A 25,973-nucleotide genomic window follows, 5' to 3' on the forward strand; every position below is an offset into this window, starting at 1 on the left:
AGTAACAATTAGTACTGAGAATATGACTGAGTCACATTGGCCAACAGGGATAAACACGTGCCCAGTGTGACAGTCATCGCTGCTGCCCAGAGTACATTTGAGTCACGCTGGGAGAGCCTTTGACAGCCCTGGAGGAAAGGTCCTTTCTAGACACATCACTGTAACTTCTAGAAGAGGAAATTAAGGCCTGGAGAATTCCAACGACATGCTCAAGGTCACAAAGCCAGAAACCACTCCCAATCCCCAATAGGGCTCATCCCACTAAGTAATTCTGTATTCCACCTGATCCCTGTGGCATTTGTCCCAAAACAACCTAAGTCCCTCTGACCAAGGACAGTGTCAAAACTGAACTGTGGTGGAGACAGAAGAGCAGCCAGGCAAGGCATCCATCAGTCTGACTGGGCTGTCCTTAAACCACCTACCACAACAGAACCACTTCGAGATAACTTCACACCTTGAAATGCCAGGATGGGAGGGACTTCATGCAAGAACTCAATGAGCATTCATCCTGTGCAGTCTTTAACCAGTTCCCAGGTCAAGAGAAACATCAGAAAATGTGTGTATGTCAGGGGACATCATTCAGAGATTAGTCCTCTGGAGTGATCTGGGATAGATTTCTGTTTCCAGAACAACCTTTGCAAAGTCCTCAACAAGATAACAAACTGGTCTCCAACATACTTCACTGAAGTTCAAGTGAAAATCCAGGGGCAGGAAAGTTTGCTAGAGGTGCCCTCTCACAGTGATTGAGCAACTGGTTATAGAAAAGCGTAAACATTGCCGAAACCGGTTTGGCTCAATGGATAGAGCGTCGGCTTAGGGACTGAAAGGTCCTGGGTTCGATTCCGGTCAAGGGCATGTACCTTGGTTGCGGGCATATCCCCAGTAGGGGATGTGCAAGAGGCAGCTGATCGATGACTCTCTCTCATCGATGTTTCTAACTGTCTATCTCTCTCCCTTCCTCTCTGTACAAAATCAATAAAATATATTAAAAAAAGAAGAAAAAAAAAGAAAAGCGTAAACATGAAAGTAGGGCTGGTGTAGCGAAAACAAATTGCCTAGAAAAAAAATTACGAAGATATTCAAGCTGAAAAGAGCCCTATTATCTTTCTAGTTCAATCTCCTCATTTGACAGATGTGGAAACTGGTCCAGAAACGGGAAGTGGCCTGTTAAATGTCACCTAGCATGTCAGGGACGGCAGCGAGAGGACATCCTTGCTCCTATTTCCCCAATAAAGACAAGGGCGTTCTTTCAAATCTGACCTGAAGGCTTAGAGACAACAATCCTCTGTGTCTGAAGATGTAGCGCTCCAACACTTTAAAATAACATAACTAGCTTGAGTCCTCTCCAGAAAGGCTTTGCTAAATGCCAATAAACTTGTTCACTGGGTGTGAGTGCCAGTAACCCGGCTCACACCAGCTGAAAGGAGCTCCCCATTCTGCAAACGGGTATGCCAGAATAACGTCACTAACTGCTTTCGGGAGGGCTTTATGTCCTTTTAATATTTTAATTATAAAGACTGACTAATGGTTTGAAACAGTCACTTCAAGTTGAGACAGCATGATACATTAGAGGGAAGCAAATCAAGACCAATCTGTCCTATAAATCGAGTCTAGAAAAATCCTTTGCAAAACAAGCATTTTCAACAAAGAAAGGCAACGACAAAACAATGGAGCAGTGTGCTGTGGTTAACATCGGTGTTTACAAAGTATGTGTTAATACAGGAAAAATATTTGAGTCATTACTATGCTAAATAATAAAATTTTAAAAAAGTAGAATACAAAATATAAATACAGAAAAACCTTATAATGTAGAAAAATTGACAAAAGTTTTACACAAGAGAAAAAGAGATTATACAAAGTAATACCAGTGTTCAAGGTGGGTGATGGGATCATGGGTTTTTCGTCTTTCCTCTTATTACGGGGTATATTCCAAATCATACATACAATGCTGTGAGATTTTTGCATTGAGCAAATTGAAAGTCACCTCTGGCGACGTTGTGGGTTTTCTGAGGGACTGAGCACACAAATGCCCACCAGTGAAGGTCTGTCAGTCTGTCCAGACTGCTTTTCATATTACAATTCACGACCATTCACTATTTAGTATCTTGACCAACTGCAAACTATGTCTCCCACCCTTGACCTGAGAAAATGCCACCAGTGCCAAAACAATCTGGGCACCGGCACTTGGCTGCAGTTCTTAGCACATTCACATACCTGCCTGGGCAGTTCTAGGATAGCAATCCCATAACTGCATGGGTCTCAGCAGACCAGACAGGCCCAGTTTTTATTGCCTTTTTAATAAAAGTTTAAGGAAAAGGGAGAAGGCAATTGATACCTTCATGTTACACTTAGTCTGGTGAAATCGTTCCTAAATAAAACCTAGAATTTGCCTAAGCTTTTTACCCAGGCCCCTCCAACTATGATTTCTGGGAGTGAAATGCCTGCATTTGTCAAGCCCTTTCAGGAAGCTGACACCTCCCACACATAAAAGCCATGCTTTGGCCTGAGCCCAGCCTCCTATTCTCTTGCATGAGAACAGCAAATATCCTCAGACATTTCCATGTCGGTAAACTTCACTAGAGCACTGGATGAGTGGATATGCAAGAAAGCAAACGCAACAAGGAAAGTGTAGGGTTTTATCCCCAGGCTTCTTTTTTGCAGCAACTACACTGGCTTGAGTTGGATAACAAATTGTCCTGGAATTCTTGGCGACAGAGCAAACATGTCAGCTCCCTGGTTACGCCTTCGTCACTGCTCAAAGTACCACCCACTTTAACCTCCCTGCTCTTTCCATAGGCCTGGGCTTGTCCCGTATCCAGGAAACTTTATATGTTGTCTAAACTGAGCATCCCAGCAGGCTGCAGGGCAGATGGCAGCTCAGGATTCCGAATGTTGACCAATTCCTACCTGGATCCACACCACCAAGCTGCCTGTGCAGAAATAGGAGCCCAGCCTCGTGGCCAATGGCTTTTCTAACTGCTACTGTCAGCAATGAGGAAGCTTCTCCAGCAGACAAGATTCGGAAGGGAACTGAGAAGAAGGCAAAGATTTATCTGAAGGGATACACAGGTTTGACCAAATATGCAAGCCAATGAGCCCCCAGGCTCAGCGAAACCAGGAGCCAAAAAAGACCAGGTGTTACTGACCTGCCCCCCAGTCCTTGGGACCTCAGGTCACTAGCCAAGGACATCATGTAGAGGAACTAGACCCCACTCCAGATCTGTTTCCGTGTCACTAGATTCTCATTAGAGGCCTCTTACTTCAGTCAGGGAGCAAGCCAGCACTTGCCCAAAGTAGCAGCTGAACCACACCATTCAATGTAGAACATAGGAAAAGAGTGAGGTCAGAGTGTAGAGGATGACACTTTGTCTAAAAATAAAAGGTTAGAGACAGGAATCTGCACATGCAGAAGCCCTCTCCGCAAGGGAACACACCTGGCGGCGCTAATCTGCAGAGAAGCAGCTGGAGGAGAAAGTGGGAAACTTTACCTGGGTGGCCTTTGGATTTTGAACCATGTGAATGCATAACCTTTCAAAGAACAAATAAAAATAAAAATGGAGGATGCTATAATCAAATTGTTATAAAAAGAAAAATGCCCTACAAATCCGTGAGAACATAAAAAGCTTTCTGGAAGAATCCACGATCATTAAATATGAGTTACCCCAAGGGAATGGGAATAGGGGGAGGAGATGCTCATGCCTTAATATAATCATTATTGTTTTATTTACAAAGGCAGTATTACTTCTGTAACTTTCACTGAAAAAGAAAAGAGCCTGCCTGGCATGGCTCAATGACTGAACAGTCTACCAAGGAACCAGGGGATCGTGGGCCAATTCCTAGTCAGGGCACACTCCCAGGTTGTGGGCTTAATCCCCAGTAGGGGGCATGCAGGAGCAGCCTATCAATGGTTCTCTCTCATCATTGATGTTTCAATCTCTCTCCCTCTCACTTCCTCTCTAAAAAACAATAAAAATACGTTTGTTGTTGGATTTTTTTAAAGAACTACAACCTCACCCTGGCCAGGGATCTCCGATGGTTAGAGCATCATCCCAATTCGCCAAGTCAGGGTTTGATCCCTGGTCAGGGCATATGTAAGAATCAACCAAGGAAAGAGTGGAATAACAAATCAATGTTTTTCTCTCTTTCTCTCTCAAATCAATTAAAAAAAAAATTTAAAAAACCCTGCAACCTCACCCCTAACAAGAATCTCCCTCAGCATTTGTTTTGTCTGTCTCACATGGCTCCATCACATCTTATCTGGTGTTACAGTTCCTCGTGTACAGGTTTCATCTCCGTTAAACGATGGAGCAGTTGAGTTTGCAGCCTGCCTACCACTCAACCTCCACTTTCCAAGGACAAAACTGTGGAAATTAACCAGTGAGAACTATTGTAAAATAGCAGTCAAGAAAAAACAAAGCAATTACACAAGAGCAAAATGATCAACTAAAAAGTGAACAATAATCTAAGTGTGTGAAACTTAGTGCAGGGCTATTAGCAATGGAAAACCATGAGCAAGTCAAAACAATATGGAAAACAGAGTTTGCCCCAGAAATTGTGGGAATTCCAACAATGCAGAGGTGCTAGTAACTTTGCAAAACTGTCGAGCAAAATGTGACACCAGATTTCTCAGAAACAGTAAATTCCTCTCAGAGGACATGATTTTGGTTTAGAAAAACTGCAGTGACTTCGGAGTGCTGAGAGGCTCCTTCTAAGACATGGTGTGAAGGGATGAAGAACCTAAATTTTTCTGTAAAATGAAAGTGGAGACTTTGAATCCATTTGAGTTTTTAGCATCACCTTCTGCATGAGCTATTTTTGGACAGAATCTAGGCTGTGACTAAACTTCCAATGGACTCACCAACAAAGAGTAACACACCCTGGACACAGGAGTTTTCTCAGATGCCTGGAGGAGGATACTCAGCTGGCACTCAAGCTATCTCAGGACTAGCACAGAACCTTAGTAACTTGACTCTCAACCCTCGTACCAAATTCCCTTCTCTTCCACCAAAACATTCACCCCAACAGCAGGACATAGGAAATAACCTGAAGGCGTCAGGACTGGGGCTGAATCAAGGCATGCTTTACACGAAACATGGAGGAGGACAGTGGCAAGTGTTCAGAAATAAATCGAGATGAGAGAAAGGCTTCGATGAAGGATGGATGCTATTCAATATCGCACCTTGAATCTGAATAAACCAGAATTTAAATGTGGCTGTAGTCATTGCCTATTATATCCAGGTCCTCTTGATTGTATTATTGACAATTATGGTATGGAGCCATTTAGATATACACCTTATTATTGTACTTATTGGAGTTGTAACATTGTTTGATGTCCTATTTCAATTTTTAGTAGCAAATGTGTGTATAGGGCATCTTTAATAAACCCGAGGCATATCTGAGGAGAAAAAAAAAGTGGAAAGTTTCAGGGAAAATGGGAGCCTGTACTATTAATAGAAAAATGAATGTCCTGTGAGGTAGTTCAGAGAGGACTCAATACTAGACAGGCAGTGCTAAGGAGAAAAGAGAGCCACTGGAAAATTGAGAAATTCTGGGAAGCAAGAAGCAATGGATATCTGTGTTTCAATTTCAAGCTATTTGTCCGCTTCTAAAACACACTCCACTCTGACACCGGTGTTTCTGGAGGAGGTAACCCAGAATGAAGTAAATGGGATAAAAGGATGCCAAAGGCCCGGAATTCTCAATAATGCTCTTCCCAAACCCTCACCTGGAGGGTCAGATTTATTCTCCATGAAACCACCAAAAACAAGAAACGAACAACAACAAAAATGATACCAGATGGGGATATGTGGAGGACAGGGAACTGTCAGAAAGGAAAGGCTGGTAGAGGTAGGTAGAAAAGCTCCACAGGACAGAGAGGGGATCAAGAGATGAACAGAAGTTAAAAACCAAAGCAAGAGGTGACTAGAAAAAATAACAACGACAAAGCCCCCAGAAAGCCCACGAGGTCCAAGGACTGGGATAGAACTGGATTTCTCAGGGCACAAGGACGGAGAACTCTGCTTGGGGTTGATACTTGCATGTCCTCCTTAACTCCTTTTCTCTTACTCTCCAGGTCCAATCTGTTAGCAAATCTTTATCAGTTACAGAATCCACTCAGAATCCAACCATTTCTCACCACCTTCTCTGCTACCAGGCAAGCCCGGGGGCCACTGCCAGCTCTCGCCTAGATTATATCAAGAACCTCAACCTTCCCGTTTCCTTCTCACATGCCCCGCTCCCCGCCCCCGTCTATTCTCCACACAGCAGTCAGTCAGGGAAACTTCTGACAGAACGGTTACTTGCTTATTGTCCTTCTCCCCTCGAAAAAAGGTAAGCTCCATGAAGGCAAGGTCTTCTATTTTTGGTCACTGCTATATTTCTAGAGACCAGTACAATGCCAAGTTATATGTAGTTGGTACCAAATTAATATTGTTAAATGAACTACATAAGTAGTTATGGAACTGTATACTATATACATCTAAGTGAATAAAGGAACCATATTTTGCAGTTTGTGGGCCTGCAAATCATATCTTGTTGAATCTACAATGGTTTGTACACAATGCTCACTGAATGAATAAACAACAGGGATATAGGTTTAATATGGTACCTAGGACTGGCCTAGACAGATATTATTAGTATGGAACAGAGTTCATAAATAATGTCAAGTCTAAAAGAAAATATACTATTTAACATGGACCTAGCAAATACTGTGCCAGCTACAAGAAATACAGAGATGCCTAAGGTAATTTTAGATACCTGTATCCTGTATCTCTACTAGTTTATAAACAAGTACAAGTACCTCAGTGTAATTGCTGTACTAGAGACATACACAAGAAACATGTGGGAGGCACTAAAAAAAAAGTGATCATCCTTATCTAAGGAGGTCATATGATCAAGAAAGGATTTATTTAAAAAATTTTAGTTGAGCTGACACTTACAAGGAAGGAACCAGGGAGGGAAAGACAAACATATTTCTTCCAGTCCAAGTTACTGATGAACTTAAAACATGGGCTGCACGGCATCGCCATCATTATCAGCACCAATAAGGGAAGAATGTGCCTTGGCAGCAGCAGCTCTGCCCAAAGATTGCTGATGGCCACTGTGAGGCTCCCAGCAGTCCACACCGTCTTCTTCCTTGTTGTGCAGTTAATGAGGCTTTCCCTTGTAGCAAAGAGCTCAACTTGAAATTCATTTTGTGCAGAGAAGAGGAATTTGATATACTGACTGTTCCTCACTGAAGCCATGACTCAAATCCTATCTCAGTAATTAACTATCTTTATTTTCTGACATAAAATAGAAAAGAAAAAAAAAGGGGGTGGGGGAGGGCAATGGAAATTACATAGTGCTGATATAAAGACTTCAAATTCTAGTCCAAGTTAAAACCCACTTTAAAGGTCAACTGATGTTCCAAAGGAAATAACTACAGGGAGTCTGATCGAGATATGTATGAGTTGAGTCTCATTATCAGCCTCAATAATACAAGATAACAATTCTCAACAGAATCAGAGTCCACACTTGTTAGTATGCTCTGTTGGCACGGGGAGGTAAAAGTCTGAAGAAATGCGTCCTCTCCATACCGCTGTGACAAGCACGCTGGGATGGAAAAAGCAGCTCCTGTGCCCAGGCAGTGTCTGCAGCCACAGTTGAGTTCAGCAATGGAATCGAGTGGAGAACTTGGGAGATACGGGCACCGTCAGAGGCTGGTCACTTGACTTTATCTCCACACCCTGGTATTTGCGTATTGGGTTTGCCTTGTGCACCTGCAAAGGAAGGAAAATAAAGTCAGCACTGATACTGATGTTAGAAAACTACACTGTAGTTGTTTGCTTTTTCTTGAGAAAATGTTTGTAAGTCTTACAGATCCCAGTCAATAACCCAAGGTGGGGGTGGGGGGCGGGCAGGGAGGCAAACACAGTATAATGGAAAAGCACATGAGCTTTGGAGCCCAAGTAGGTTTCTATTCATGTCTTGCTACATCCCTCAGCTTACACTAAAGGATGTCAAACCCATCTCCAGTTTGAGTGTTTATTATTAGGATGTGATGGGGCAGTACTCAATTGTAGCAGAAAAGAGATCCATGTCAAGAATTGGCTAAAGTACAGCCTTAAGCTTACTAGTCCTAATAGTCACTAAAAGCATAGACAAAAACAGACAAAAAAACAAACAAAAACAAAAAAAAACAGTAACCAGGAAGGACTGCTGAAAGAATACCTGGTCCCGTTATCCTTTGGGCAGTCTACAACATGCATGTCAAACTCAAAGGCTAACAACACAGGCCAAATAAACAAGGTTTAAGTTTATGTGGGCCGAAAAAAACAAAAGCTTCAATTTTCATAGAAACATAGGTTTATTTCGATAGAGACACACTGAATACAAAGGGCTGAAATGAGTAATTGTTAACATAAAGTAATAGAATGTTTTAATAAAAATTAATATTTTTCCTTGAATATTAACTTACCAGACACTGAATAACTGCACAGATTAATAAGTGTAATGCAAATAAACCTATTTTTCTTGTTCTCCGAAAGAGAAATATTTCCTGTTGTACACACCAAACAAGTCACTACAAGGACTAATGACGTGGCAATCGGCTGCTAAAATATTCGCTGCCAGTATTAGTGGAGAGAAATGGTGCGCCTGCGCATAAGATGCGTAAGGGAAATTAATGCAACATGGTTATAGTAATCAGTCATTAGCGAACATTGTAGTTCATTATTAATAATTATATATAACAGGATATTGTAAAAACTAAGTCATGAAGTTTTTATTAAAATGTTTCTTATATGCCGTTATATTGGCTGAGCTACAAAAATATTCGTTGCGGGCCGACAGTTTGACATGCTTCGTCTACAATCTATCCTACATCAAGCCAGATTAATAGAGTTAACTAGCCCTGACAGAACTGTGCTATCAGCCTACACTGAGACTCGCTGTAAGAAACAGTTCCATGATGGGGACAAACATAAGCAGAAGGTAACAAGTGTTGAAAAAATCAGAGAGCATGAGGATGAAAAAAAGGTTGGTTTTGTGAGTATAACTGGAATGGGGAACATATTGTTTTTACTCAATCAGAAAATGGTAGCCTGAATTTTACCAAGAAGCTAGTCCCTTTAATAGTTTGTGCTTAGACCCTTTCTGCAGCCAGTTACCTCTGCCAACCACAGTATCAGCTGTTGGCTTAGCACTTTTAGACAAAACTTCAACAACTTATGTATGTCCATAGTCATTTTTATTAATCATATGAAGCTTCATCTAAAACTGTCTTTTGCTGAAACCAGTTTGGCTCAGTGGCTAGAGCATCGGCCTTGTGGACTCAAGGGTCCCGGGTTCGATTCTGGTCAGGGGCGTGCACCTTGGTTGCGGGCACATCCCCAGTAGGGGGTGTGCAGGAGGCAGTCTTCCTTCTCACTGATGCAGTTACTGTGGCTTGCTGCCCTCCTAGTGAAAGGGTCCTGAATGTGAATTAAGCTTTCTTTTTGGATAACTAATATTTAAATCATTACACTAGTGTTAGCACAGAGGTTCATGTGAACTGATATGCACTATTACTCCAAGGAATTTGAGTCAAGTATTAAAAGGAAAAGGAAAATATAGTTACTGCCCAATTATCATGGTCCTTCCCTAATTATGTATTCTTGTCTAATTGTAAAATGCATTGGTTTTCTTAAACATTAAGAAATAATAAAAATAAGTTAGTGATCACTGTGAATAGTTATGCCAGGATTTCCTCGTTATGAAGACTCCTGGAAGAAACTATCTGAGTGCAATACTAAGGATAAATGTATTATTTTAACAACTAGCTTGCTTTTATCGCATGAACATTGAGTTATGTAACTGACAGGTTGGTTCCTAAAAAGTACCAAAATTATGGTAACTTAGCAGATACATGGATCACAATGTACAGATTGTAATCCTCATTCACATCTCCACTTTGTCACCACCCTTGATTTGTGTGGTTTCCCGCTTCCCCTGTCTTTGATGTGTCCTTGTTGCCACCATAGGTCCTTTCTGAAACAAGACAAGGTACAAGGAAAACAAAACAGAGACAATCACGGGTTAGTCAGCACTCCTGCTGCCCAGTTACCAGTTCTTTCCGGAGCCTGGCCAGCTCCTCCTTCTGCTGCTCTTCCTCCTGCTGCCTGATTTCCTCCAACTTCTGGACTTTCTGGGCTTCTACTTCAGCCATTTTCTTCTCCATCTCTTGCCGTTCTTTGGCTCTCTTCTCAGTAGCGAGCTGAAAAGGTTCTTGAACTAGTGAAAGGTTCTCTGAGACAGAAACAGAGAGAATATTGGTACTCAAGCAGGACTTGCATAAACCTGAACCCCACAGAGCCAGCAAGAGGCTCAGACATGCATGTCAATAGAATGGCCGAGCGCTAAGGAAGGCTTACTGAAAATTGGAGTCTTAGAAGTTTAAGACATGGAAGGGCCCCTCGAAAATCAACTAATTAGGAGAAAAGCAAGACCCAAATAGGTGAAGTAGCTTGCTTAAAACCACATTGTGATTTTCAGACAGATAGATGTAGAAGAACCCCAATTTTCTGACAACCTACCCAGTGCTTATGGAAGCAAATGTTTTGTATCTAAGGCTTGCTTCAAGGTGAACTCCAGAAAGAGGTCCTGGCCATCCCTCCCTCACTTACTGGAACTTTTTAGGTGGACAAAGCCTTAAACTATTACTGAAATGCCAGCTGCCTCTGCCCAGGATCTTCCTCTATGAATATGGCCCCAATGTATTCTGAAACTAAACATAGCTGCTGGGTTCAAAAGATGGGGTCAAGGAGGGGAAAAAGTAGATCCTCTACAGGCAAATGCCCTGGTTGCCACAGCATTACACGGACACAGCTGAGTCCCAGGCGGCCCCCTGGGAAGTCTGACAATGTTGTCCCAATCCCCCAAAGGTACATATAATAATACCAGTCATGGATTTTTTCTCTTTCTTGGGAAGAAAGGGCTCCTGGAAGATGACGGTGTTTGGACGAGCCTTGAAGCAAGTTGCTTCTTTCTGTTGTTTCATTTCTTCTTCCAGCTTTAAGAAAGAAAGCCTGTCAGACAACCTGCCATGACTGCCATCTCCATGACTCAAGTGCTAGTGTTTCTAATGCTTCAGCACTAAAGACAGCGGAGGATTTCATCTACAAGGAGCAGATCAGACTGACAACATCGAAATCCACTGAGAATTAGAAATTATCTTTATGATACAATTGACCCTCAAAAAACATGGAGATTAGGGCACCAACACTCCACACAGTTGAAAAATCCTCACATACTAATGTTTGACTCCTCCCAAATGTACTTACTATAACAGCCTACTCTTGACTGGAAACCTTACTAAAAACACAAATTGTCAATTAAAACATATTTTGTATGTTAAATGTATTAAGTACTGTATTCTTACAATAAATTAAGCTAGAGAAAATGTTATTAAGAAAATAAGGAAAATACATTCACAGTACTTATTGACAAAATCCACGTAAAAGTGGACCTGTGCAGTTCAAATTAGTTGTCCAAGGATCAATTGTAATTTTAAGACCTTATCTTAACACCTACCCCCAAAATAGACATTATATACCCCCAGATGTGATCATCTGTATTCTTCCTCTCAAGCCCCCTGGGGGGAAAAAAAAAACCCTAGCCAGAGTTTAATCAATCCTCTTAATATAACTACTCATCAACAGGAAATACAGGAGACAGAGGAACATATTAAGCAACACCATAGAATGCAATGACCAAAATCCAGATTATGGAAAACCTATAGGACAAATAATCCAGTTTATTCAACAAATAAAATGCAAGTAGACAAGCTTATAGATTAAAAGGGATTTGGATTTATTAAACAAATGTAATATGTGGACCTTATTTGGATCTTGATTTGAGCAATTCAATGGTTTAAAAAAATTATGAAATTTGAGGGTATATAAATGCTGACTACCTGTCACTATTAAGGAATTATTGTTAATGTTTTATTACAATAATAATGTTGTGATTATATTTTTTAGTCCTTTTATTTTAAAGATATGCACTGAAGTATTTTGGATGAAATGAGATGAAATAAAGATTTGCTTCAAAGTAACCCTGTGTAGGTAGCAGTATCCGGTGTAGAGGTAAGTAGAAGCACAAATAAAGTAAGATTTTTCTATGTTCTGATCATTATAGAACCAGGTTACAGGTTAATGAAAGTTCATTATACTATTCTATTTTGTATACGTCTGAAAAACTTGAAAAAAATCTTTATTATGGAAAATAACCCTCACAGATATTCTGTGTCACAGCCCTTGAAAGAGAGATTCACTGGTACTTTCAAAGCAACAATCTCAATTTTTCCTGGAAAACAACAATAACAGGCCTACTCTTGCTCAGTCAGGTTAGCAGTCACATTTCTTGGGTTTCAAAAAATTAGCCCAGAGCTCCTTCTGGAGAGAGTGTAAGATAAGTGACAATATAAAAATACCAACAAACGTAGGGGTTCAGGAAAAAATTTTCCCCCAGATAGGGCAGAATTAGATTCCAATTAAACAGCCAACAATCTGTCATCTATAAAGAGCAAAGAGCACACTATGCTGACAAAAGAGCATACCATATTGAGACTCTATTCTCATTATTCTATCTCTTATCAAAGCACCAACAGAAACGAGTGAGCATGTAAACAGTCTAATATATAAAGAAACACCATATGCAAAGAAAACCTATCAGTTCTCACATTCCTCAGATGAGCACTTAGAGCCAGGATCAGCAACTTCAGCCAGCTTACAAACTCTTTGAGCTAAGAATGGTTTTTACAATTTTAAAGTGTTACACACACACACATACACACACACACACACACACACACACTATATGACAGATCGTATACAGCCTACAAAACCTAGAATACGTATTTACAATCTCTCTTTTTTTTTTTAATAAAAAAAGTTTGCTGACCCGATTTAGAGCAGAGACTCTGAAATAATCTATTGTGTTAGTTCTGAGATGAATTTCAATGTCATGGGTACCCGTTCTAACAAACCAACAAATAATCATTTACATACTAGCTGCTCTCCCAAACCCTCACCTGGTGCTTCCAAGTCTGTGCCTTTAAAGCACCTCTTTTGTCAGTCTCCAAGCAGAAAGGCTCAGCCTGGGTTACACTCTTCACCTTCTTCTCTGGCAGGTTAACAGTGTCAAAATCAGGCAAAAGATGTGCCTTGAACTTGGGCACCTGATATAAAAGAAAACATAAGATTTAAGATAAGGCCTTTCTAGCCAGAAAGCAATAACTACACGAGAATATTTGGATGAATCTAAATCTAAAAAAAGAGGAAAGGGTCCCAGCCGGTTTGGCTCAGTGGACAGAGCATCAGCCTGCAGGCTGAAGAGTCCCAGGTTCGAGTCCTTGTTGTGGGCTCGATCCCCAGTAGGGGGGTGTACAGGAGGCAGCTAATCAATGATTCTCTCTCATCATTGATGTGTTTCTCTCTCTCTCTCTCTCTCCTTCTTCCTGAAATCAATTAAAACATTTTTTTTTTTTTTAAAGAGTAATGGAACACAGGTTTTCTCCTAATACTGGTACTGCCTGCAATGGCAACATAATCATGGACAAGTCACTTTAACACCCTTGATCCAGAAAGGTTATTAAAATTACTTGCCCTTTTTATGTTTCTTAAGGTTGTCATAAAGAGACCAAAGGAAGTAAGTGACTTTTTAAAAAGTGCAACATAAAAGGTTATCATTGAGGGATCAAAGAATTGTGTTAAGCTACTTACAGAAATGAAAATACCTACCTCCATTTTCTGCAATTCTTTTATTTTCTTTTCCTTCTGTAACTGACGTTCTTTGTCTCGAGAATCAAATGAGAAAGGGCATATTTCCACAGTCTTTGCCTCTGGGATTTGAGGCTTAAAAGGTACCCCCAAATGTGCCCGAGGTTGAGTTCTTCTTACCACTACCGGCTCCTCTTCCTACAAGAAAAAACACAGTTTAGAAACAAAACTGCTCACTCTTACCTCCTCAGAATGGAAAGTCAGAAGACATTATATGACAGAAGTCATTACTGAAGGCAAATCACTCAGTCTCTTAGGTGTCTTAGTTTCCTGTGTAGCAAAGTTGGGCGAGACCAATATGAAAGTATTTTATGAAGGTCTAACACAATTACAGATCTAAAGTCTTTCACAGGAAGGTTGTAACAAATAAAATTAATCAGTGTGAATAAAATGCAGAAAAGAAAGGTACACAAACCTTGACCTCCTCTTTGACCCAACCTCCATCCAGACTCCACTAAAACATGTGACTGGGGAGTTAATGGGTCGTCAAACCCGGAATAGGACTAAGTTGTTTGGATTCAAGCTGGCAACATGAGATTACTGTGTATTTTAGTTTCAAATGAACCCACATAAAATGGCTTATGCTTAAGATCTGCTATAAAATTACCCCAACTCTGGATATTTATGGATAAAACTAGAGGCCTGGTGCATGAGATTCATTCAAGGGTGTGTGTGTGTGTGTGTGTGTGTGTCCCTCAGCTCAGCCCAGCTGCGCCCTCTCACAGTCTGGGACCCCGCGGGGGTTGTCCACTTGCCAGCTTAAGCCAGCAGTCAGACATCCCTCTCACAGTCTGGGGCTCTTACAGCCTGAGATTCCTCGATCCTTACCGCCCACCTACAGCAGAGGCATGAGCCTGGCTTCTGGCTGAGGGGCACGCCCCCTATAGGAGTGCACTGACCACCAGGGGGCAGTTCCTGCATTGAGCATCTGTCCCCTGGTGGTCAATGCACATCATAGCGACTGGTCATTCTACCGTTAAGTCAATTTGCATATTAGGCTTTTATTATGTAGGAGGATGGAGATGTAACAGGCACTAGCCTGGTCAATATCAGTTTATGTATTCCAGTTTCATGACCCATCATCCCACAGTGACCTTTGCAACCCTTAAATTAACGGAGATAGGACAGGGTGAATGTTAACAGCCTGGTGTTTCTCTTCCTTTTCTATGCCCCAATCACTAGGCCTGGTGTGAATTTTAAAGTCCCTCAGTGCCCTGACAGGGTAACTCAGTAGGTTAGAGCATCGGTCCCAATACACCAAGGTTGCAGGTTCACTCTCCAGTCAGGGCACATACAAAAAGCAACCGATGAATGCATAAATAAGTGGAACAATCAACATCTCTCTCTTAAAATAAATAAATGACATTTTAAAAAGTCCCTCAGTGAATGGTGACAACAACTCAGGCAAAATAGAGGACAGGGATTAACAACTTTTAATCCACATTACAATGGTAGGCTAATTTTCCTACCATTGTAAAAAAAAACAAAAAACTGTGTTTTTTCTTGTTATACAGTTATACAGTCAGGCCTCTAATAAGTTGCAAAGAATTACCACTGCAAGCCAGAAGATTCATGCCAATCACTTTGCTCTAGGAGGAGCAAAAGAGATGATCAAATGTTTATGCCCACTGGCTGAAGACAACTCCGGACAAGAGTGACTGCCTCTGAGTTCCAGTAAGCTTTAAGAAAGAGTAATGCTGCCAAAACTGGTTTGGCTCAGTGGTAGAGCATCGGTCTGCGGACTGAAAGGTCCCAGGTTCGATTCCGGTCAGGGGTAAGTACCTTGGTTGCGGGCACATTCCCAGTGGGGGGTGTACAAGAGGCAGCTGGTCAATGTTTCTCTCTCATTGACGTTTCTAGCTCTCTATCTCTCTCCCTTCATCTCTGTAAAAAATCAATAAAATATATTAAAAAAGAAAAAAAGAAAGAGTAATGCTTAGACTGATTATGAAAAGGAAGAAATCCCTACCCCAGGCAATTACCTCATCATTGACGGGCATTCGGATTCTGTTCTTTAATGCAAACGCCGGTGATTTGGGGACAGTGATTGGAAGTAGTTTCTTTTCAGGAACACCCTGGGAGGAGTAAACAACTCAATTAGACATCCCAGGACGAACTCCACGAGTTAAGATTAAATCCTTGTCTTAAAGGGAAGTTCACAAAACCAGGAATCAAACAAAAAGCTGTATTTCAGTATGTTATTTACCCAGCTAAGACAAAGGCATATCAAATCTGCAGTAGCACTGCAAAGATGGAATATCATGACAGAAGAGAGGCAAATACTAAGGACATAGTTAGAGTTGTATATTCAGTCAAAACAGAATTCATCAAAATCTTATTTTTAAATTTATGAAAAATACTACTGATAACAGAAAACAAACTAATGCCAATGTTTCTCTTCCTTCCTATACCCCAATCCCTCAAAAACAAATTTTTTAAAATGTTTATTTCTTAAGCACTTATACTCTATCACCAATCTGGGAATTAATACTAACTATAAAATGTTAGCTCCTGGGCTGTTGTTTTGAATGAAATGTATAACCAGATCAATTTTTAAAAGATCCTCTCTCACATGCTAATGTTGCCCATCAGCTCTCTACTCTGCCTCCTCTCTAAACTCGTCACCACCTTACCATAGGCCACATCATCAACTGCCTATAACATTCACCAGCCTTCTCAAAGGCTTTTCAGCTCCTCATCTCATCCCTACAATCCATCCTCTGTATATAGTCAGAATTATTTTTCAAAACACATTTGATATATTACTTCCTGACTTAAATTCTTTAATGGGTCCCTGTTTACCTACAACAGTATAACAAATGCCTTGGTATGAAGTACAAGGTGCTTCATAATCTGATACCCTGCCTGACTCTCCAGGTTTATCTCTCGACCCTCCTTGCATGAATGAACTACTGGCAACTGCCAAAATTAACACTGGTTTTCAACTCAATGCCTTTTCTTGTGCACTCTCTGTATCAGCTGCTTTGAAGTACTTAACCCTTCTTTTCACGTCTCCACAGAAGCATCTCTTCTTTATAAAGCCTTTCAATAGACCTTTAAACTCCCAGAACCTACAGAACTGCCGCCTCTCTCCCTGTGCACAGTTCTATCACAGTACATACAGAACTTCATTGCATTTGTTTATTTAGATGTTCATCTGCTTGTGTGAGCCTATGAGTCCCCAGGAGTGGGGACTTGCATTTCATCAATCCCTAACCTTGGCAAGTATAAAACCAAACATGAAAATGTTTGTTGAAAGAATATAGTAAGAATAACAGAATTTATGCTTTGGACTCAAATTTACATCTGGAGACTTCTCCTTAATCCCTACAATGCTGCAACTGCTCAAAACATCTTTAGAATATCTTTCTTGAGTGGCTTTCAAAGCCAATTTTGGGACCAAGCAAGGTAGTAACTCAATCTGTACTTTTAATGAAACAAAACTGTTTCCAGGCCTATTAATTTGGACTACTCTGAAGTTCTAGTTCCAAATGACTTTAGAAAAGCTTCTAAAAGCAAATTAATCTTTGAAATGTGAAGATTTGTCATCCCTGAAGAAATCCAAAAGACTGTGCCACAGGTTCTAAGACAAGTAGCTTTTCCAAAATGTTTTGCACAATATCAATCATTTGAAAAAATGTATACCCTCCTATGGTGACCACTATAAAGGGAATGCTCATTCTGAAAGTTCTTATGATTCCTAAATAAAGCCAAGATCTCAAGCACAGTGAAATCCAATATAGCAGAATTTGTCATCTGAGTGACAAAAGTCCATGAAATGGGATTTTTAAGTAATGCTTACCATAAAACAATAAAACCTGTTGTTGTACAACACCCTAGACAAGTGGACACCAGCCTCTTGCCTAAACATTCCCCATGGCATGTGGGAATAAGAACCCTGAACAAGGAGCAGAAGTTTTCACCCAACTCTGATTGCTATAACCTAGGTGCATCACATAGCCTTAGACCTCAGATTGTTTGTTTTCTTTTCATTAAACAAAGTATTGGGAATAAATATCTAAGGACTCATTTCGTGGTAAAATAATGCCTCTTTCTCTATTTTTTTCCTCTCTCTAAATCCACCCAACAGAGAGACATGCATTTTAAAAGAAAAGCAATGTAGACCCTAGCTGGGTAGCTCAATTGGTTAGAGCGTCATCCCTCTGTGTCGAGGTTGCTGGTCAGCACACATACAAGAATCAACAAATGAATGCATAAATAAGTGGAAAAATAAATCAATGTCTCGCTCTCTCTCTTCACCCACTTTCTCCTTCCCTCCCTTTCTTTCTTTCTAAAATAAATTTTAAAAAAAAATTTTTTTTTAAGAAAAGCAATGGAAACCTCTAACAAGTCAGCCATGAAAAAGATGTTTACCAATGGGATCAATCCTCATAACTAGTTTAGAGAGAGGGAAAGGTGATTTATTAAAATCAACTTTGCAGCAACCATCCACCCACTCCTCACTGCAATCAAAGCCAACTGAGGGCTCAATCAGAAATTAAAAAACTGGGGTTTTTAGAAACAAAAAAGCCTTCTTGTTTTGCCATTTTAAATTTCTTAAGAGCAGGGATGTTGCCAACTGCATTCACAAAGGAACCTACAAGAAGTAATTGTCCAATAAATACAAGGTTGACTAATTTGCTTATATGTCAATCTGCTCTACCAGCCATACTGAAAGCTTTCAGGACCAGGGCTGTTTTGCATTCCATCTCTGAATTCCCAGTGTCTACCACAGGCTAGAAACAGGCAAGAGCATTTCAGCTTGTACTGTCACTCACTCAGTTATCCAATATTGGAGTGCCTATGCTTTGATGCTAGGTTCTAGGGATACAGAAGGGAACAGTGCAGATATTCATGGCCCCTGCTCTCAGGGAACTCACATTCTAGTGGAAGAAATAGAATGAAAAAGTAATAAATCAATTATTTCCAGGTTTTCACAAGTGCTATAAAGAAATCTAGCAGAAATGCAGTTAAAGTATAATGGAGTAAGCATTATACATATCTCTGTAAGGCGGGATATGCCCCCAAGTCCCCTGGAACAAGATCTCGGGCCTGTCCCAGAGCAGTTAGGAAATTACTGTGAAGCAATGTTATTTCAGGGATACGAGGGAGTAGGGGTGAAATCGTGCTGGTCTCCCCAAGTCATCCCTAAAATATCACTGCTAAAATTACTCTCCGGCCTCACTGACACCGTATCCACCTCTGTGGTGCCCCAGCTCTCCCACTAGATGTCGGCACCAAGTTCCCATTTCACACCCTGGAGCTCAAGGCTTTCATCACTCCACCTCTCTCCCAAGAACCGTTATTTCATCTCTGCCTCATGGCCGACTGCTGTTTCCTTGCCACCTACCAACCACAGGTGGGAGAGCCTGAGAAACACCAGAAGGAGACAGAGAAAGCAGCTTAAACACCCAGAGGACATGGATGGGGAACAATAGTGACAGACAAGATGCATTTGGGCTCTGGAAGGCAGGCTCTTCCGTGCTATTACAAAAGCCCAAGAGTAGAATTAAGAGACCTAATCTCAGTTCTGCCAACAACTTCCAAAAATGGGCAAGCCATATTCCTCTTCCAGAGCTTCCCTTTCTAAAAAACAAAGAGTGAGAGAGAATACATCTAATGTCTCCTATGCTTTCCTTCTCTAGAAACCATCAGTCAAAGTGAAATCACTGGAAATTTAGGAGAGCTGAAAATAGCTAGCATCAAACTCAAACACTGTGTTTGCCAAAATTCACAATGATAATAGCATTGTGGGATAGGATGATAGTGCTTACCAAGATGACAGTTCAGCCCAGCTAGTGTGGCTCAGTGGTTGAGCAGTCGACCTATGAACCAGGAGGTCACAATCAATTCTTGGTAAAGGCACATGCCCAGGTTGTGGGCTCGATCCCCAATAGGGAGTGTGCAGGAAGCAGCCAGCCAATCAATTATTCTCTCTCATCATTGATGTTTCTATCTCTTTCTCCCTCTCACTTCCTCTCTGAAATCAATAAAAATATATATTTTTTTAAATGACAGTTCAGCTGAAACCGATTTGGCTCAGTAGATAGAGCGTCAGCCTGTGGACTGAAGGGTCTCAGGTTCGATTCCGGTCAAGGGCATGTACTTGGTTGCGGGCACATCCCTAATGGAAGGTGTGCAAGACGCAGCTTATTGATGTTTCTCTCTCATCGATGTTTCTAACTCTCTATCCCTCTCTCTTCCGCTCTGTAAAAAATCAATAAAATATATATTTTTTTTAAAATGACAGTTCAAATTCTGGTTCTGCATGAGACACCTCTGAGCGTCTTTCCTCACCTGAAAAATAGGTATAAAAATGGAATCTACCTCTTAAGAATTATAATAAGATAATCTACATAAAACACTCAGGGGGAAAAAAAACACTCGGTACAATGTATGCATGCAATAAGACAGCTATTACTATTAACAATGTGACTGCTTTAGTGTGTCAGACACTAGATTCTTCACTGGGCTCTCTCTAATCTTTGCTGCACCTAACAAATAAAAAGCTCCAGGGGTGGGGCCCAGGAACCTGTTTACGTAATAAGATCCCCAGAGGATTCTGAGAACCAGCTGGATTTGGCAAACACTTCCCTGCAGCATAGCACTTCAATTCAGCTGCATACTTGTTTAACCTAGTGCTTTGCTGATTTGTTTATCCAGAATGCTCAACAAGGCATACCTGGTACTACACTACTCTAAGATCTCAACTAACTCCTAATTAACGTCACCCTCCTCCAATTAACACTTCTCCCGAGTTACTGCCAAAGCACAACAAACTGCCAAGCCAATATCTTAAATCAATGTTTCTAGAAGTGGAGTTCAGGTATGTGGAAGAGGATGTTAGATAGAATAGTCTTTTTTATTTTTAATAATGACATATTTTCTTAAGAACCTTCTATTTTATTCAAGAACTAGAGGTCCGGTTCACGGATCTGTGTACCAGTGGGGTCCCTCAGCATGGCCTGTGCGCTCTCTCAATCAGGGACCCGTCGGGGGGATGTCAGACTGCCGAAGCCAGCAGTCCTACATCCCCCTCCCCTCCAGCCCAGGGATGTAGTAATGCGCAAAGGGGGGGCGGGGGGGGGGGGAGCCTTAGCACAGAGCGGCTGCTCCAGCTCATCCTGGCCCCCGGGCTCCACCCACCCCTGCCACCTACCCTCCTGACTTCTGCTGCTAGGTAGCACTGCTGCAAAGGAGGCTCACACCTGCCACGCTGCACTCGCCTGCCACAGCTGCACTCACCATCCATGAGCCCGGCTTCTGACACCCATCAGTCAGCTAGCGGTGCTCCCACTGTGGGAACACACTGACCACCAGGGAGCAGCTCCTGCATTGAGCATCTGCCCCCTGGTGGTCAGTGTGAGTTATAGTGACCAGCGGTCATCATTTCACTTAGGGTTTTATATATATAGATGCTCCAAAAGTATAAACCCTGGAATCATATTACCTAGATTCATATTCTAGCTTTGGCATTGACTAGTTTGTTATCTAGGGCAAGTTATTTAACCTCTATATTTCCTAAGCATAAAATGGATGGAAAATGCTACCAATAACATATACCACCTACAGTTATTATAAGAATATATATAGAGAGAGTCTAGAATAAAACATGACACATAATAAGCTGTATATAACTAGTAGCTACTATTGCTATTCATGCCAAAAAGTACTGGTTTTCCATTTACATGATGATTTAAATGTTTCCTTTAAAAATGAGTTAATTTTAAGAATATGTCAAGTCAACACTGGTGTATGCGATACAAGGATATAGCAAAAATTGAAAGGGTGGTATGTGTATTAAATAAAAAAACCAAGAACTTGTAGCAGAGGGAAAGCCAGGTGCTTGCGAGATGTCATTAAAAGCAAAGTGCCAGTCCTAATCAGTTTGGCTCAGTGGATAGAGTGTTGGCCTGCAGACTCAAGGGTCCCAGGTTCGATTCTGGTCAAGGGCATGTACCTTGGTTGTGGTCACATACCCAGTAGGGAATGTGCAGGAGGCAGCTGATCGATGTTTCTAACTCTCTATTCCTCTCCCTTCCTCTCTGTAAAAAAATAAAATATATTTAAAAAAGAAAAAGAATGCTTTAAAGTAAATAAATAAATAAATAAATAAAAATAAAATAAAAGCAAAGTGCCAAATGAATGTTATAGAAGCCTTGAGAAAGTCATTTTCTCCTCTGGGCTTCCGTTTCCTAGTGTGTGAATGAAACACTGAGTGAGCCCATCTGGCGCTAAGATTCTGAAGTCTGCGTATAAGTCTGCATCTCCCCTGCTCTATTCAGAACAGTCTGCTCAGCAGTTAATGACCATGGTAGCACAGCTCTTACAGACTAGTCCTTGAGTTGGAAGATTTCTTTAACGTTTGTGAAACACTGCTGGTAGTAACCCAGACTGGGGCAGCTATTATGGAAAACAGAATGGAGTTCCCTCAAAAAGTTAAATATGGAACTGCCATTTGACCCAGTGATCCACTTCTAGGAATATATCCTAAGAAACCTAAAATACCAGGTTTCAGAAAAAATGTATGCACCCCTATGTTCATAGCAGCACAATTTACAATAGCTAAGATCTGGAAATAATCCAAGTGCCCATCAGTAGATGGGTGGATAAAAAAAAAAAACTGGTATATTTATACCATGGAATTAATACTATGCAGCAGTAAAAAAAAAAAAAAAAAAAAAAAAAAAAAAGGAGAGGAGAGAGGAGAGAGAAGAGGAGAAGAGAAGAAGAGGAGAGAGGAGAAGAGAAGAGAGGTAGATAGATCTCTTACCCTTTGAGAAAGAAAGGAGGGACCTGGAGAGTATCACACTAAGTGAAATAAGTCAGTCAGAGAAAAATAAGTATCAAATGTATCAATAAGTATCATAAGTATCGCTCATTTGTGGAATCGAAATAACAAAATAAACTGATGAATGGAGTTGGTCCAGATACATGGTAGCATGGAACAGAGTGCGGAATCTCAGAGGGAAGGCAGGGGGAGGGTGGGAGGTAATCAACCAAAGACCTTGCATACATGTATGCATAACTCATGAACACAGACAATAGGGTGGTAAAGGCTGGAGGCGGGGTTGGGGGCAGGCTGGAGAGGGTCAATGAGGGGGAAAGGGACATATGTAATACTTTCAACAATAAAGAATTATTTTAAAGTAAAATAAAATAAAGTTTGTGTAACGGAGTTTGACATTATAATAAATGTGAATCATACCCAAAAAAAGGAAAAAGAAAACAAACAATCACTGTGAATAGAAAAGGGGTCTCATACAGAAAGTTCTCAACTGAAAGACATCGCCTAGGAAGAAGGGAAGAACAATTTCTAAGCATTATCATGCTTTTTAAAGCCTGGAAAATATAACTTCAAATTGCTTCTGACTTAGTACTAAGAAAACAGAATAAATAAAAGTTGAAGGTAATATACACTGGTGAACAGTTTCATTTGAAATCATGGTGATGCTAAAGGGTAAACAAGAAAGAGGACTGGGGAACAATGTTCTTAGTACCTGAACATAAGTAGATCCAAACCAAGGGAAGAGGGTGCTTTCTCATCTGCATAGAAATTCACCTAAAAACCATCTTTGCACTTAAGCCGGTGCTGAACTCCATTCCTTATTCTTGGACGGTGACATCTCTTCCCCACATCAAAATAAAGTAACTCACTTTTCACATCTAGTTTTCCAGTTGCTCCTCTTAATATATAGACTTCCTTTTTCCAGCTTAACTGACCCACTAAGTTTCCAGTAACTGTCCCGTTTTCCACCTTCAGGCTTTTTTTGTCACTCCCACTGCCTGGAATGACCCGTGAGTTCATTTGCATTTCTACAAGTACAAATCCTACCTTGTAATGGAAAAGCAATATAATGAAAGGATCATGGACTCTGGGGCCAAAGTGCCTTAATTATTATCCTTGCTCCACCATTTATTAACTAAGTGTCCTAGGAATGCTACTTAACCTCTCTGGGCCTCAACTGCCTCAACAAAAACTGGAGATAATTAGACTAAACCACCTGGAGGGGCCATGGTCAACATGAATGGCTTAATATATGAAAAGACTTAGAGCAGTGCCTGGCACATACTGAGAGTGTCAGCTATTACAACAGTGACAACATGATGAGGATGACTATTACTCCATATTGTCAAGGATGAAGTCAAATGCTTCCTCCTCCCAAAATCATTCCCTGAACCTTCCACCTGTAAAAAGATAAGATAAATGCCTTATCACTGCACAGAAGAAATCATTATCTCCTTTGAATTCCTATAATTCTTCTTAACTGCCACCTCTCTTTGAACATTTCTATCTCGTTTTATATTATTACTTACACATATGTTGTCTCCCTTATTGGACTTTGTTTCCTGAAAACAAAATTCACCTCTGATATGTCTCTTTTATCACCTACAACTCCTAATATGATGCCCTGATCATATATATTCAAATATGTATAAGTGGGTGGATATGTGGTCATAAGCAGGACAATTTTGTCAGCATGCAGGGCCTCAACCATTCTTACCACAACATCTTCCAAGATCTTAGTCGGGCAAGGTCTGGAATGAAATTCAAAGTGTTCTTCCTCTGATTTCTTCTTTGACTCGCGCTCCTGGATTCTTTTCTCAATTTCTAAATCAAAGCCAATAGGCTGCGTGGGTGGCTTCACAGGTGGTTTCTTGGGCAAGATGGGCCCACCTTCAAGAATTCTGGGATCAAGTTCCCTTGCTTTGAATTTATATCTGTAAGGTGAGAATTTAAATGCCATCTCAAAAAAATTTTTAATAATTAAAAAAAATAAAACAACAAAGTAGGCCAAACAGAAAAACAATAATCATTAAGCTTAGCCATCATGCAGAGCAAAATTTCTCTCCATAGCCATTATTTCTACCTCTACAGCAAAGAATAAGAAAATCCTAACACTCCCACTACTTCAATGATTGGGGTTTCTCTTCACAGGGGAAGCTCCCCTTTCTCAAAAGAAGTACAAGAAGAAATGGAAAGAGGGTATAGGAGACATACTCCAGTGCTAACCACATTAAGTTCCAGTTTCCTCCCTTGAACAATCCCTTGGGTAGCCATGAAAGAGTGGGATCTACCTAAACTAACCCCAGAGGACACTCCCTAATTGGAATCATAAGTTCTCCCACCCCAACCTCTGCATGAGCTTTTTACTAGTTTACATTACACTCCAGGACATCCAATATTCCCACTTTCAAGACTGTCATTGAGGGAGGGACACAGCCTACAGAGCTGATAACTCAAATGCCATAAATTCCCATGGCAGGAACAATAGCAACTGTCCATTTATAGAACTGAAGAGAGAGTAGGCAGTTTCTTAAACTCTTCCTCAAACACTGGTACTTACTGTTGCAGTTTCTCGAGCTCCTCAGCCTCCAGATCCGCAGCACTTTTGCAGGTCACAGGCCTTGTGCGCTGTTTGGTTTGCAACACAGGAGTCTGTGGTTCTGTGACAATCTTGGCCACCGTAGATTTGGTGGGTAACAGAGCTGTAAACCGAGATCAGAGACATTCACCTGGCTCCCCAAGACCCCATTTACCTGTAGGTGCTAACTCATCTTGGCAGCCCAGATTCAGCTCAGTTCACATCAGTCAACCTGACAAATATGCAGTCCCTTCTGCCCTATCACTCTTTACTGAGGGGTATGATGACGGTAGCCTTTTGGTAAACTCTACTATTATCTTCTGAACTTAAAAACCACCCATGTCTGATAAATTCCTTATCACTGCACAGACCTATACTGCCTTTCTATCGGCAATGCCAACTATTTTGCTTATTAATGACAAATAAGATTTTTACTTATTCCAACTTTTATTTTTATAACATTTTTTTCATATATTTTATTGATTTTTTTTTTTTTTACAGAGAGGAAGGGAGAGGGATAGAGAGCTAGAAACGTCAATGAGAGAGAAACATTGACCAGCTGCCTCTTGCACACCCCCTACCGGGGATGTGCCCGCAACCAACGTACATGCCCTTGACCGGAATCGAACCTGGGACCTTTCAGTCCGCAGACCGATGCTCTACCACTGAGCCAAACCGGTTTCGGCTTATTCCAACTTTTAAAATAAGGCCTTTCTAAAGACCAAGTAATAATTCCCAATTTTATAAGCTCCCTAAAAATATCTATATCAAAGTATCAAGACTACCTCTCACAGAAAGTTAAATGGAC

The 25,973-nt window shown here is 40.9% G+C and overlaps 1 protein-coding gene across 4 annotated transcripts in view; it reads right to left on the minus strand.

The window, feature by feature from the left end:
- Positions 1-6,575: 6,575 nt before the first annotated feature.
- TPX2 (TPX2 microtubule nucleation factor) overlaps positions 6,576-25,973 on the minus strand; it is a 52,325-nt gene continuing 32,927 nt past the window's right edge. For all 4 annotated transcript variants that reach the window (XM_036418549.2, XM_036418548.2, XM_036418550.2 and 1 more), the window contains 8 exons: positions 25,148-25,289; positions 24,305-24,521; positions 15,782-15,874; positions 13,761-13,937; positions 13,052-13,198; positions 10,918-11,029; positions 10,085-10,266; positions 6,576-7,760 (listed from right to left, as the gene is read on the minus strand). In XM_036418549.2, coding sequence (XP_036274442.1) covers positions 7,650-7,760; positions 10,085-10,266; positions 10,918-11,029; positions 13,052-13,198; positions 13,761-13,937; positions 15,782-15,874; positions 24,305-24,521; positions 25,148-25,289 — 1,181 coding nt within the window. In that variant the 3' untranslated portion in view covers positions 6,576-7,649. The remainder of the gene's footprint in view (positions 7,761-10,084; positions 10,267-10,917; positions 11,030-13,051; positions 13,199-13,760; positions 13,938-15,781; positions 15,875-24,304; positions 24,522-25,147; positions 25,290-25,973) is intronic.

The sequence above is a fragment of the Pipistrellus kuhlii genome, unplaced genomic scaffold, assembly GCF_014108245.1.
Source record: "Pipistrellus kuhlii isolate mPipKuh1 unplaced genomic scaffold, mPipKuh1.p scaffold_m20_p_6, whole genome shotgun sequence".
NCBI classification, from domain to species: domain Eukaryota; kingdom Metazoa; phylum Chordata; class Mammalia; order Chiroptera; family Vespertilionidae; genus Pipistrellus; species Pipistrellus kuhlii.